The sequence below is a fragment of the Gopherus evgoodei genome, chromosome 1 (assembly GCF_007399415.2).
Source record: "Gopherus evgoodei ecotype Sinaloan lineage chromosome 1, rGopEvg1_v1.p, whole genome shotgun sequence".
NCBI classification, from domain to species: domain Eukaryota; kingdom Metazoa; phylum Chordata; order Testudines; family Testudinidae; genus Gopherus; species Gopherus evgoodei.
This window is the reverse complement of record NC_044322.1, coordinates 259,640,753-259,652,838: the sequence shown is the minus strand read 5'-3', so window position 1 is coordinate 259,652,838 and position 12,086 is coordinate 259,640,753. Positions and strand designations below refer to the sequence as shown.

At 45.8% G+C, this 12,086-nt stretch overlaps 1 protein-coding gene across 1 annotated transcript in view; it reads left to right on the top strand.

The window, feature by feature from the left end:
- The window catches only part of LOC115640988 (pseudouridine-metabolizing bifunctional protein C1861.05-like), a 64,465-nt gene that overhangs the window by 44,262 nt on the left and 8,117 nt on the right, over positions 1–12,086 (top strand). The window contains exons 13-18 of the mRNA XM_030544047.1: positions 3,231–3,297; positions 5,437–5,531; positions 6,212–6,340; positions 9,285–9,399; positions 10,243–10,380; positions 11,764–11,930. Coding sequence (XP_030399907.1) covers positions 3,231–3,297; positions 5,437–5,531; positions 6,212–6,340; positions 9,285–9,399; positions 10,243–10,380; positions 11,764–11,930 — 711 coding nt within the window. The remainder of the gene's footprint in view (positions 1–3,230; positions 3,298–5,436; positions 5,532–6,211; positions 6,341–9,284; positions 9,400–10,242; positions 10,381–11,763; positions 11,931–12,086) is intronic.

The following is a 12,086-nucleotide window of genomic DNA, read 5'->3' as shown; positions in this document are numbered from 1 at the left end:
GCTATATGTCCCCACTCCCCACAGGCATAACATCTGTATGGAGCCCAAGGCATTCCCCGGTCTCTTGGTTTGAGCAATCTAACATCATGATCCTCTTCTCCCTCCATGCTTCAACTCTTTGTGGCCTCTGGTGGGTCTTCAGCACCTCTCTTTTTCCACCTGGGCCCTCCTGGTGGCCCAGTCACCCGAGCTCTAGGGTTTGGTGCTGCTAGATTAACCCGGGGTGCCTCTTCCTTAACTGGTCGGGTCAGCTCCCTTGCCATCCTTCACCTCTCTACCGGTGCAACAACCTCATCATAGGTGGAGGGTTCGTTCTGGCTTACCCAGGCACGAAGGACTGGTGGTAGTCTCCTCATGTATCGGTCGATGACCAGAACCTCTAGTATCTCTTCCGGACTCTGGGACTCCATTCGCAACCACTTTCGTGTGAGATGGATGAGGTCATACAATTGGGACCGCGGAGTTTTGTTTTCCTGGTACTTCCAACTTGTGATATTGTTGGGCTCGCACTGCGGTCGTTACCCCAGATCTGGCCAGGATCTCTGCTTTCAGCTGGGGGTAGTCTGCTGCAGCCTCTTCAGGCAGATCATAGTAAGCCTTCTGGGCCTCCCCACACAGGAATGGGGCAAGGATGCCAGACCACTGATCTTGAGGCTAGGCCTCCCATAGGGCTGTCCTCTCAAAGGCCAGAAGGTATGCCTCTGCATCATCCTCCCGCGTCATTTTCTGCAGCTAATGGCTGGCCTGTATGATCTGCGTCCCATCATGGCCGCGGTTCAGCTCTGTAAGGGTCTTTACCTGGTTTACCAGTTCCCGCAACATAACCCGGTCTTGAGAAGCCTGGTCCATCAGCAGGTGATTAGTCTCTTGCTGCAGCCGCACTGCCTCCTGTTGGGCAGCTGCCTGGACACGGGTAGCCTCCTGCTGGGCTGCCGGAGCTTATATCAATGCCTATACTAAGTCATCCATTGTGGTGGAAAAGAAAAAACGCTCTATCTTTTTTTTTAAATCACTTTCCTTCTTCTGCCGTGCTGCGCACATCAAATCCCACGCTTGACACCAGTTGTGACAAAGTTCCTCCTCTACCTTGATGGGTCCTTCGCTTATTGGCAGATTTGCTCACCTCAGTGATCTTCCCCACAGTCTGGATCAACTCCTCCTGTGTCTTATCAGGAGTTGAGAGGTTTGGGGGGAACCCAGGCCCGCTCTCTACTCTGGGTTCCAGCCCAGGGCCCTGTGGATTGCTGCTGTCTATAGTGCCTCTTGTAACAGCTGCATGACAGCTACAACTCTTCGGGCTACTTCCCCATGGCCTCCTCCAAACTCCTTTTTTATCCTCACCACAGGACCTTCCTCCTGGTGTCTAATAACACTTGTATTCCTTAGTCCTCCAGCAGCACAGCCTCTCACTCTCAGCTCCTTGCACCTCTTGCTCCCAGCTCCTCACACACACTTCCTCTCCTCTGGCTCCTCCTCACCTGACTGGAGTGAGCTCCTTTTTAAACCCAGGTGCCCTGATTAGCCTGCCTTGATTGGCTGCAGGTGTTCTAATCAGCCTGTCCGTCTTAATTGGTTCTAGCAGGTTCCTGATTACGCTAGTGCAGCCCCTGCTCTGGTCACTCAGGGAACAGAAAACTACTCAGCCGGTGATCAGTATATTTGCCCTCTACCAGACTCCTGTACCCCACTAGTCTGGGTCTGTCACACTATATTGGACAAATACTAGTAGCACAGCAAGTCCTGAAATGTCAGTGGACTCATCTAGTTGCAATGAATACTCTTGGCAAATTTTTAGTTGGCAAACTAGCTCTTTTTCTATGTCATCGGCAAGATCTTTAATACTGTGTGCAACAGTATTATTTGACAACTGTACAGCATCAAATTTTTTACCAGACTGCTCACTCAACATGCACATTACAATATCTTTTGCACAAGGCTTGATAAGCGTTTCTCCAATAGTGCAAGCGCTATACGGTAACTTACTCAATAAGATGTCTCTGTTGCACTTTTGTTGTCTGTTTTAGCAATTTTAATCATCGAAAGTTTACAATTTCCAAGTGAGTCACGCTTCCTCTTGAAAAAACTTTTATCTTTGTATTCAGCATGCTTGGTTTCCAAATGCCTACGAAGTTTAGCAGGAGTCAATGAATTATTTGCTAGTATTTTGTTGCACATGACGCACTGTGCTTCAGGAACATCTTTATTTCCAACACACGTAAAACCAAAAGACAAATAACTGTCATCATACTTTTGTTTTGGTCTTTTAACACCTGCTTCTCCTTGTTTTTTGATATACTTCAGTGGAAATTCTTTCACCTTGGATAACTCACTAGTACTAACAGATTTTTCGGCAACAAAAGACTGCGATTGTTCATCCTCACTTTGAAGTGTCACAATATTTTGCTTGTTCATTTCGGCCACAGTTGGAGTACCAGAAGAACTTGCTTTTCATTTCAAAGCCACAAATCCATGGTGATTAAGTTTAGTAACAATATTTAGAAATACTGATTTTTGTCAAATTTTGTTTGTCACAAATATTTATATTGTTTCAAGCGAAGCTAGTTTAGTTGTACTTATCGCACACACGTAAAGACCCACAGGTTTGAACGTGTTGAGTGAATATGTTATATTCAACATGGCGTAAAGAGAATGGTGTGTACATACCACTGCAGTTCACGCAGCCTTGAGTGGAAGGGGTACGATGTCACTAACTGAAACGTGCCCGAAAGGGGTAGACGTCAACATGCTTGCGTGCCACGTTCTTTTTACACCATGATATTCAATACGAGATCTATCAATAACCAGAAAAAAGAGTTTTATGTTAAACTATAGTCATTCAAAAAGAGTTGTAAACTACGTTTCAAATATGCCAAATTTAAAATTAAAAAAAAAACATAAAGACCCTTTTTTCTAATTATGATTCTTTCACGGAACCCCTATTCACATCGTTCGGAACCCCAGTGTTCCGCGGAACACAGTTTGGGAAACACTGAACTAGAAGCATGAACTGCCCTCTGATCTACCCCAGGAGTGGTCCTTTCTGCTCAGAGTTGAAGTAGGTGGGTAGGATAAGAAAGCGTGCACAGTTTTCTGTTCTGAAGCTAGAGGATATCAGTCTCCACAGCTGTGTCAAGCCTATCATTTCAGAAGCACTTTAAACATATTCAGAGAAATTCTGTCTGTTCTATTCAACTTACCCAACTCTCCTAACTTGCAATTTACTCTTGCAGGCTGGCGGACAGACAAACGCTGGGCAAGTGAGCCAATCTTTCGGAGGTGTGGGGAGAAACCTGGCAGGTGCTTAGTGGTGGGTTTTGTTTGTGGGGGCTGTCAAATAATGGTTTGTTGTGTATTGTTTGTATTGCAGGAGTGACTAAGCCCCAATCAGGATCAGAGCCCCACAGTGCTAGACACTGTACAAACCCACAAGTGGACACAGTCCATGCCCTGAAGAACTTACGATCTATTAGGAAACCAAACGCAATAAATGGACGTTACAAGAAATAGAAGGGGAGGGCTGGAAGTCAGGAAGGGTAATGCAAATAAGGTCTTGCAATTACATGCAGTAACTACTTATAGCGCAGTGGCTCCAAAATCAGAATTAAACCAACAAACATCAGTCTTCCCTGATAACTGCTGTAAACCTAATCAGCATTAGTTAGCTGACTTCCTAGAGGAGCCACAGTAGCTTTAGAAATTAACTCAGGGAGGACATTCCAAGCATAACGGGCAAGCATGGAAATATCTATGGGAGAAGCAGACAAAGGGTCCATCAAGGCTGTGATCATTAGGGTGACCTAATAAGATATGTGCTGTGAAGTCCTTGACACCACTCCAGTAGTTCAGGTTTAGATTATTGGAATTACCAGTGCCATAATGTGCAGAGCTTGATATTTTGTTTATTTGGGGAAAGGAGAGAAGGTTTAAAGAAAAAAAATCTAATGTATCTGATGTATGAGCAGAGAAGTTATTTCACCTCTGTATTTGGCATTGGTTTGACTGTTGCTGGAATACTATATCCAAAGTTCTGGTGTCCATAATTCAAGAAGGATGTTGATAAATTGGAGACAGTTCAGAGAAGAGACACGAGAATCATTAAAGGATTAGAAAATGTGCCTTGTAGTGATTGATCTTATTGAGTCTATCTATTTAGCTTATCAAAGAGAAGGTTAAGGGGTGACTTGATTTAAAAATTGTCAATGGTGGAGAATCCACCATAACCTTTGGTAAGTTCTTCCAATTGTTAATTACCCTCACTGCTAAGCATTTATGCCTTATTTCCAGTCCGAATTTGTCTATTTCAACTTCCAACCATTGGATCCTGTTAGACCTTTCTCTGCTAGATTGAAGAGTCCATTACCAAATATTTGTTCCCCACGTAGGTGCATACAGACCGTAATCAAGATTGGATGTTTTTCTAAAAGATCTACTCTAGGAATTATTTTGGAGAAGTTCTCTGGCCTGTGTTATACTGGAGGTCAGACTAGTATAACCTGAGTATAAGACTGATCTCAGTGGTTCCTTCTGGCCTTAGAATCTGTGAACCCTGAAGTTTAAGCTTTGCGTTCAGTCCCCAAATCATGCTAACGTGAATCTGCCATCACCTCAGAGCAAGGAATGGATTGGCTTAAAAAAAACCCTCCATGCCAGTGAAATATTTGTGACAGCTTGGGAAACATTCTCCTCTAGAAGTCAGTTCTAGTCCAAGGTACAGCTACAGCAGTGGAGTGAGAAGTCTAGCAGTTGTAGGGTATGTCTACACAGCATTTTGGAGCAAGTCTCCCAGTCTGAGTTGATAGATTCAGGTTAGCGGGGCTTGCGCTAGTGCTCTAAAAATAGCTGTGTAGATGGCACTCTGAAGGTGCAGCTCAGGCTGGAACTCGGGTTCTGAAGTCCATCCCCTTCTATAGACTTCAGAATCCAAGCCACAAAGTGCTGTCTACACAGCCATTTTTAGAGCACTATTCTGAGTCTGTCGACCCAGGCTTGCAGTGTAGATAAAATGCAGTGTAGACATATACACAGAGTCCGTGCATAGAAATGATAGGAGGGAACTCTGGGTTGCACTTCTGCAGGTGGAATCCCAAAGAAGAAAGGTGTTGTTTGGGGGTGTTTCTTCCCTTGCCCACCTCTCCACTTCCCCCATTATCAATTCAAACTAGCCACACAGCCAGTAGTTTCTGTGGCAGAAGACCAGCATATCAACTTGTCTTTTTCCCATGCCAGACAGACTGATGGGCAGCCACAGGAAGCCCTGATAGAGAGTTCTGCTGAAGACATACTAGCAAGGGACTGGTGGGTGTGGAGAAGGGCACCAGTTTTTCCAAGAAGGACCTTCCTACAAATGCTCAAAGATTCGACGGTTGGAATTTGCGCTCAAGGGTGCGGTCCTCTGCTGGGATTATAATCTGGCTCCTTTGCGATTTGTTTTTATAGATTGTTTAAGCCGTCTTGGGAAGACCCCTCTCTTTATCTCAGCTCTGGGGAAGGATGAACATTCAGAGTCCATCTTGCGTTACTGTCATCACATGGTAGGTCATGCAATGACAGTTCCCCAGAGGAAGACAGATGATAATTGAACTTCTTTGGTGTACAGAAACCCCAGAGTTGCATGTGTATAATCCCCTACCCTCATCCAAATGTACACAGCTCTCTAACCTGTGTCATCATTCTCCTGAATGCAGGCAGAACTAATCTACCTGGGATAATAGCTTAGCGGTACTTGCTTGCATTAGAACATTGGACCAAAACTGCCAGGACTGGGAGGGAACTAGCTGGCTTTCTTCAACCCACTAACTGTATTGTGCATCACTGGGATGTGTCTGGCTCATCATCCATATAAATACCAGAAGTCAGAGATCCCCTTCCTTCCTCAGGCAGAGCATCAGAAAGAGGTGGGAGCAGGGCTCTACCAAACTCTATTGGAGAGATCTGTCACTTCCTTTGCTAAATAATGTATAAGGCACCTATCTCCATGGAGCCTGGGTGCCTTACACCCATGAAAAACAAACCACCAACCAGTACTGTCCACGTTGGGTATTATGGGATTCCTCACTGATGTTGCTCAGCTCAAGATAGGGAGGATGTGAAACCGAGAACAGATAGGTGGGCTGCCACGAAGCTGTCTGCTGGGGAAAGAGAAACCTGAAGTCAGCTGAGTGTGGCAGAGATGGGAAATTTACTCCATTTATGACTTTTCCTCCTGTTTTAGGACATGGCAGGAGTCCTTCAGCTTGCAGGGCACAGTACAGCTACCTACTGTGCAGTGATTACAGGCAGCGGGGAGCTCAGCCTTGGCTTGGGAGACATGGACATCCACCAGCAGATAACAGAGCAATACGTAAGGACGCCCTCTGACCTATACTCCTTCATTCACGAGGAGGAGGCTGGATGTGTGACAGCAGCAAGCATCTAGTGCAAGGGTGCGAGATAATGTGTGTGTGGGTGGAGGATGTCTAGATAACATCATTATACATTGCAAGTGGCAGCATACTGAAAGCAGCATCAACTGTGGAACCCTAAGGGTAGCCTCAAACTTGGCTCAGTGAAATGGCACTGCAGCAAGCTGCTGGCCAGCCAAAGCTACTTATTTCCAGCTAGCCAGATGGAAACAGAAAACACTCTTTTCCCAACTGAGGGTCATCAATGCTGCCCTAGCCACAATGTCTATGCCACAGACGTCTCGAAAACTAATTCAAGGCAGCCTATTTCTCTAGGCCCCTTTGAGCCCCCAGTAACTTCATGCCCACGAGCCTGGAGATGGTGTTTCTCCTTTGGAAACCAAAATAAGTAGCATGGATAGATCCCCCAAAGCCCATTTTCCTGTCCTATCACCTTCTCTGTACTCCCCCGTCCTCTGTTTCTACATGCTGAGCTATTTAAACACAGCTAAACAGATTCTGCTTCTCAGCCTGGTGGTTAGGGAAGGTTTCAGGACACTAATGGAAGTGATGTTGATTCAAACAAACCCCCACAGCCGTACCTGCTTCCCCCACTAATTCCACTATTGACAAAACAAGAGCCTGTACTTAACAACTGATGGTGATTTGGAAGGCAAGTGTAATTTACTTATCAGCAGGACCCCCAGGAGGTTCAGAATTCCTGGGGCGGGGGGGGGGGGGAAGGAAAGTGGTCATTGCTCCCACTTCCATCTCCACCCTTCCCCTCCCTACGCCTTTCCATCAGACAGGAAAACAAAACCTTTATATGATGGGTTAATCCTCATGAGCTTTGCAAAATAACCAATGGAAACTCTGAACCTAGCTACTGATGAAAGCTGCATTGTGGTGATGTTTACGTCAAGGAAATTTAGCAGAGACATATGTGAGAGAGAGACTACTGGAGCAGGGACGAAGTCTATGGCAGCCATTTGTGCAATGTGTTGTCACGCCAGCCAGAAAGAGCCACAGCAGGGCTGGGACACACATTCCCGCAGTGTCTCTGAATTCTGTACGTCTGCCTCAGGTATGCCAGGGTTGTGGGAGATGGCTTCCTGTGATAGGAAGCGTTTGCTAAAATGTTGTACCTTAATATTTTGATTTCCTGAATGGATGTTTAAAGGCCAGTTAACAATAAAAAGTAACAAGAAATGCTGGGCTGCTTACTTAAGTGATCAGTCCCTCTGCTCTCTGCTGCCATTCACCCCCGAGGGGGTCAAGATCTGGAAGTACCGTAGAGACAGTATCTTCAGCCCCTGGGAGAGGGAAATCTTGATCTCACACCTGTGACCCCTTTGGGTAATTAGGGAGCAGCAGAGATGATGCATGCTGAAGAGAATCTCAATTCCGTTCTCACTGGAGGGAAAGATTGCACTGAGGTGAGGCCTCAGACCTGAGAGATAAAGGCAGAGGGGAAATATGATTCCCTGAATGGATGTTTAAAGGCCAGTTAACAATAAAAAATTGGGGGCATCTGAAGGCTTGCAAATGGAGTAATAGACACAAACACAGAGAGAAGGGGAATGATTTGAAGACCCAGGAATATAGAGAGTTAAGTAAGAATATGGGAGTCTGAAGGCCTTTGAGTGGAATATGTTCAGTGCAACACACAGAGGAGCTCAAAGGCTTAAGACAGTGCTTAAAATTAGACTCCGGTGTCCATATTTATGCTCCTAAAAAGTGGTCTGATTTTCCAAGGTAATGAGCACCTAGAGGTTCCCATTAGCTAAATATGGCATTTGGAGCCTAACTTTAAGCACCCCACTTCTGAAAGTCTTGGCTAGAAAGTTGGTCTGGTTTTGGTGGTTTCTTCTTGGCCTTCATAGTGTGCAGGCAATTTCTAGCTAGCTCTTCTCCCCAAATGGGTTGAATGCGAACCTCTTTTCCTTCTGAATTTCAGCATAGGCTTCATATGCAGGTAATGCATTTGGTAGGATTTCTTGGGTGGCAGGTACTCATTATGATAAAGGAATTTGGTGCTAGACTGATGGCTCTGTTACCATTATATGTTGGGATGTCCTCTCCTAACTCAAATCAGTCTTTTGTCACCTTTGTACTCATATCTTCTATTTATACCTTCACAAGGTTTCAGAGAGATGAGGAAAATATGTTGGGCTGAATTCAGACCTGGTGCATTTGTTTATATCAAATCTGAATGTGGCCTGTTATTTCTATTGTTTTGGTTTAGAACAGTTGTTTGAAAAGGGCCAGATCTCAAAAGATATTTAGGTGTCTAGCTGCCATTGAAATAAAATATTTTCAAGGGTCTGAATAAACTGCCCTCTCTAATCATTCTGGCTTGACCATGGGACATGTTGTAAATTTTAATGGCTCCTCTCCAAGATGGTCCTGCAATTTAGTGTTGATATTGCAATGGACTAACACATGGGGATCTGAGAATGAGATTTGGTCCCTTGCTCTCTGGTCTAGCTGAGATTGGGAGCTCTGTAGAGGCACCCTACTGGAAATCCAAGAGGAGGAAGCATCTTATTTTGCTCACTAGAGACCTTCAGTTGATATAGGAGCAGCAGTAAAGATCTTAAGTGGGAGCCACCAGCAACCTTCCTCTGTGAGGACAGGCTGGTCTGGTACAAGGCTTGATCCTGGAGGATGGGAAATAGAAGTTAAAAAATTGAGAACCTGTAAGACCCGCTTTCTCTAGGAAAATGCTCTTCTTGGTTCACGTCAAGCCTGTGTCTAATAGTTTCCACAAAAATTGATATTGCAAATACATCCTAGTCACCTGAGTCAATCAGCAAGATGTGCTAGGTTGGCATATTTCATTCTTGTCCAGTTGAGTCAAGCTGGATCAAGCTGCCCCTGTTCTGTGTTCTGCATTTTCACTAGGTGTCCAGGTTCAAGGAGAGTCTGTGCTTGGCCCCACTGGTATGTATTGATGGGAACGTGCCAGTTGCCACCATTCAGTACGTCTGTGAAATTGCTACAGAGCACCAGATACCCGGTAAGGAGAACTCACTGCAAGCCGACCCCTTGGGGCATAATCCTGCGTGTTCTGAAACATGGCCCACAAGGTGCTGAGCATCCTCTGCTCCTGCTGACTTCAGTGAGAGACTGAGAGTTGAAGGCACCAACGCTATCTTGCATCTCAAGTTATTCCCCTCTTTCCCCATGTTTTTTTAAAAACATATTTCACATATTCTTAGTTTTTCTTATTCTGCAACTATGTCAGATTTCTATCAGGGTAACATCTACGACTCCTAGCACTGACAGAAAACCAGCAAAAGTTAAAGGTGAACTGAAATGCTAAGCTGAAAGCTGAGGCAGGCACAGACTTGTACGCTATATGCCTCCCATGGTTTGTGGCATTCAGCAAAGCAATACATTTTAACTTATCTGTTTTTAAAAATGATTCTGGCCCCCCACCCCCACTCCCTGTGAAAATCTTGGTTTGCTGAAGACTCTTCACAACCCATCTTAAGACTTCAGAATTGTTCCCCCACCTTCTTCAGAAGTAAGCTCTGTAGGGGGAGACAGTTCTCTAGACTCAGCCAGTGAGCAGCGACTACAAAGATAGCTCCTGCTGGCTGGCTGGCTCACTGGCCTGTCTATCGAACTAAATGCCCATTCCTGACTGTGCCTCTCATCGCATCACCCCAGAGCCAGAAGCAGTTTAATCATTACTGTTGCAGTAGAAAGGGAGCTTGAAGATAGCCTATCCTTTCCGAGCTATAATAAAGGTAGATACCAAACATTGTAAAAATCACAGTGAGCATTCCAAATAGCTGTCTGTCCTGAAGCAGAGCGATTGTTACACCAGCTAACCAACTACAATGTTTTTTTGAAGTGTGCTATGAGCCAACAGATGAGAACAAGGCTTCTAAGCCATTCCTTTCAGACAGCTGGAAAGCGCTGACCTACATCTCCCCGAATCTGCGAGAACTAAGGGCAATAAATCGGACCCTCGGGCACCCTGTGCCAGCAGGTACAGTATAGTGAAGTGGTAATGAGAGACAAATACTTTCAGATTAACCTAGACACTGCATCAGGAGCTGGGTTTTCCCCACCCCTGCCGCCATTTCAGACTAAGTGCTCCCACTCACCACAAGTCCCTCACTGTGCTGAATCAGTACTTCTAGAAGCAGCAGAGCTGTTTGTCTTAGTACTGCCTCCAGAAGAGTTAACGTTGGTTACCAAAACAGCTAGAGCAGCTGGAGATTTTACAAAGCCGACGAATCAGGGAAGGCCAGCTTTGGGCAGGGGAGTGATGAACTAGCGTAGAAGCTGCAGTTCACTGAAGCAGAGGAGCTGGTGACCACTGTGTGTGTTTTGAAAGAACATGGATTTTCCAGGGTTAGTACACAGACTTGTATTTTAATTAATTTCTGTTTTAGTCCCTTTTTGGTTTCTGTGTGTGTTAAAACAAATACACTGAACATAAAGACCCTGGTTAACTAATGAGGCTCCTAGACCACCTCACAAAATCTCAACAAGTTCTAAAACTTGATTCAGATAAGGCAAAAAACTAGTCCAGCAGAGGGTGCTGCAGGTTTGGGGTTGCTACATACAGGGCTGGCTCCAGGGTTTTTGCCGCCCGACGCAGCAAGAAAAAAAAAAGCCGTGATCGCGATCTGCGGCACTACCGCCGCCGCTTCAGTCTTTGGCAGCAATTTGGTGGCTGGTCCTTCACTCTGAGAGGGACTGAGGGACCCGCCGCCGAATTGCTGCCGAAGAGCTGGACGTGCTGCCCCTAGCACCTGCTTGCTGGGCTGGTGCCTGGAGCTGGCCCTGGCTACATATCCTAGAGTCTGAGTCACTGTTTTTGTCATGCACGCTATAAGCCCAACCAAGCAAAGAGGATCACTAGTTTATTTCAGATGCCGTGAAGCATCACAGTATGATGGTATTTGTCTTCAGACTGTGATGCTGTCTCTATAGGAGATGAAACATTGCCCTATGCTGACACCAACGCAATGACATTAAGATACCGACAACATGACAGTTATTTTGTGCCCCTGTGCACACGCACACATGTAAACTCATTAGAGGCGGTACCCTCATTTCAGAATGGAGGTGCACTGGAGGGGCTACGTAGAAGCCCAGGATTGGAATAGCAGGTAGGGGGAGGATTGCAGGTCAGGAGTGAGAAGCACATGGCAGAGCTGTGAGTAGGAATTTTGCACAGTATGTCAGCTCTGAGGCTGCCTCTGATCCATGCTGTCAGCATTTTCCATGAGCATTGTAAACTCCAGGCTAGACTTTGAAAACCACTCACAAATAGGCCAACATCCCATGACATGGAAAGCTCAAGTCAGTAGTTTTGAGGTCTGAAGTGATGTTGCAGCTTTTCTTCCACTGCTATCTAAAGAGCTGCCATCCAGGCTGGAGGATGTTGTTAGGACTGCGATGACCCTAACCCACCCTTTGCTGACACAACTGCATTGTGTGGTGGTGACACTCGGCATGCATGGAGTCCTCTTGTGCGGCAGAAGAGTGGAAGGGAGTGTCTCGCTGTGCCCTGGAACTCGCAAACAGGTAGGGGGCTCAAGAAGACCAACTGAGTGGCAAGGAGTTCTCATTCCCTTGTGTCTGGGAGCACCGGCATAGTAGTGACTCTATACTATACAGATTTCACAGGGGAGACCAGCGTTCTCAAACTGGGGGTCTTGTTCAAAGGGGAGCTGCAGGGGG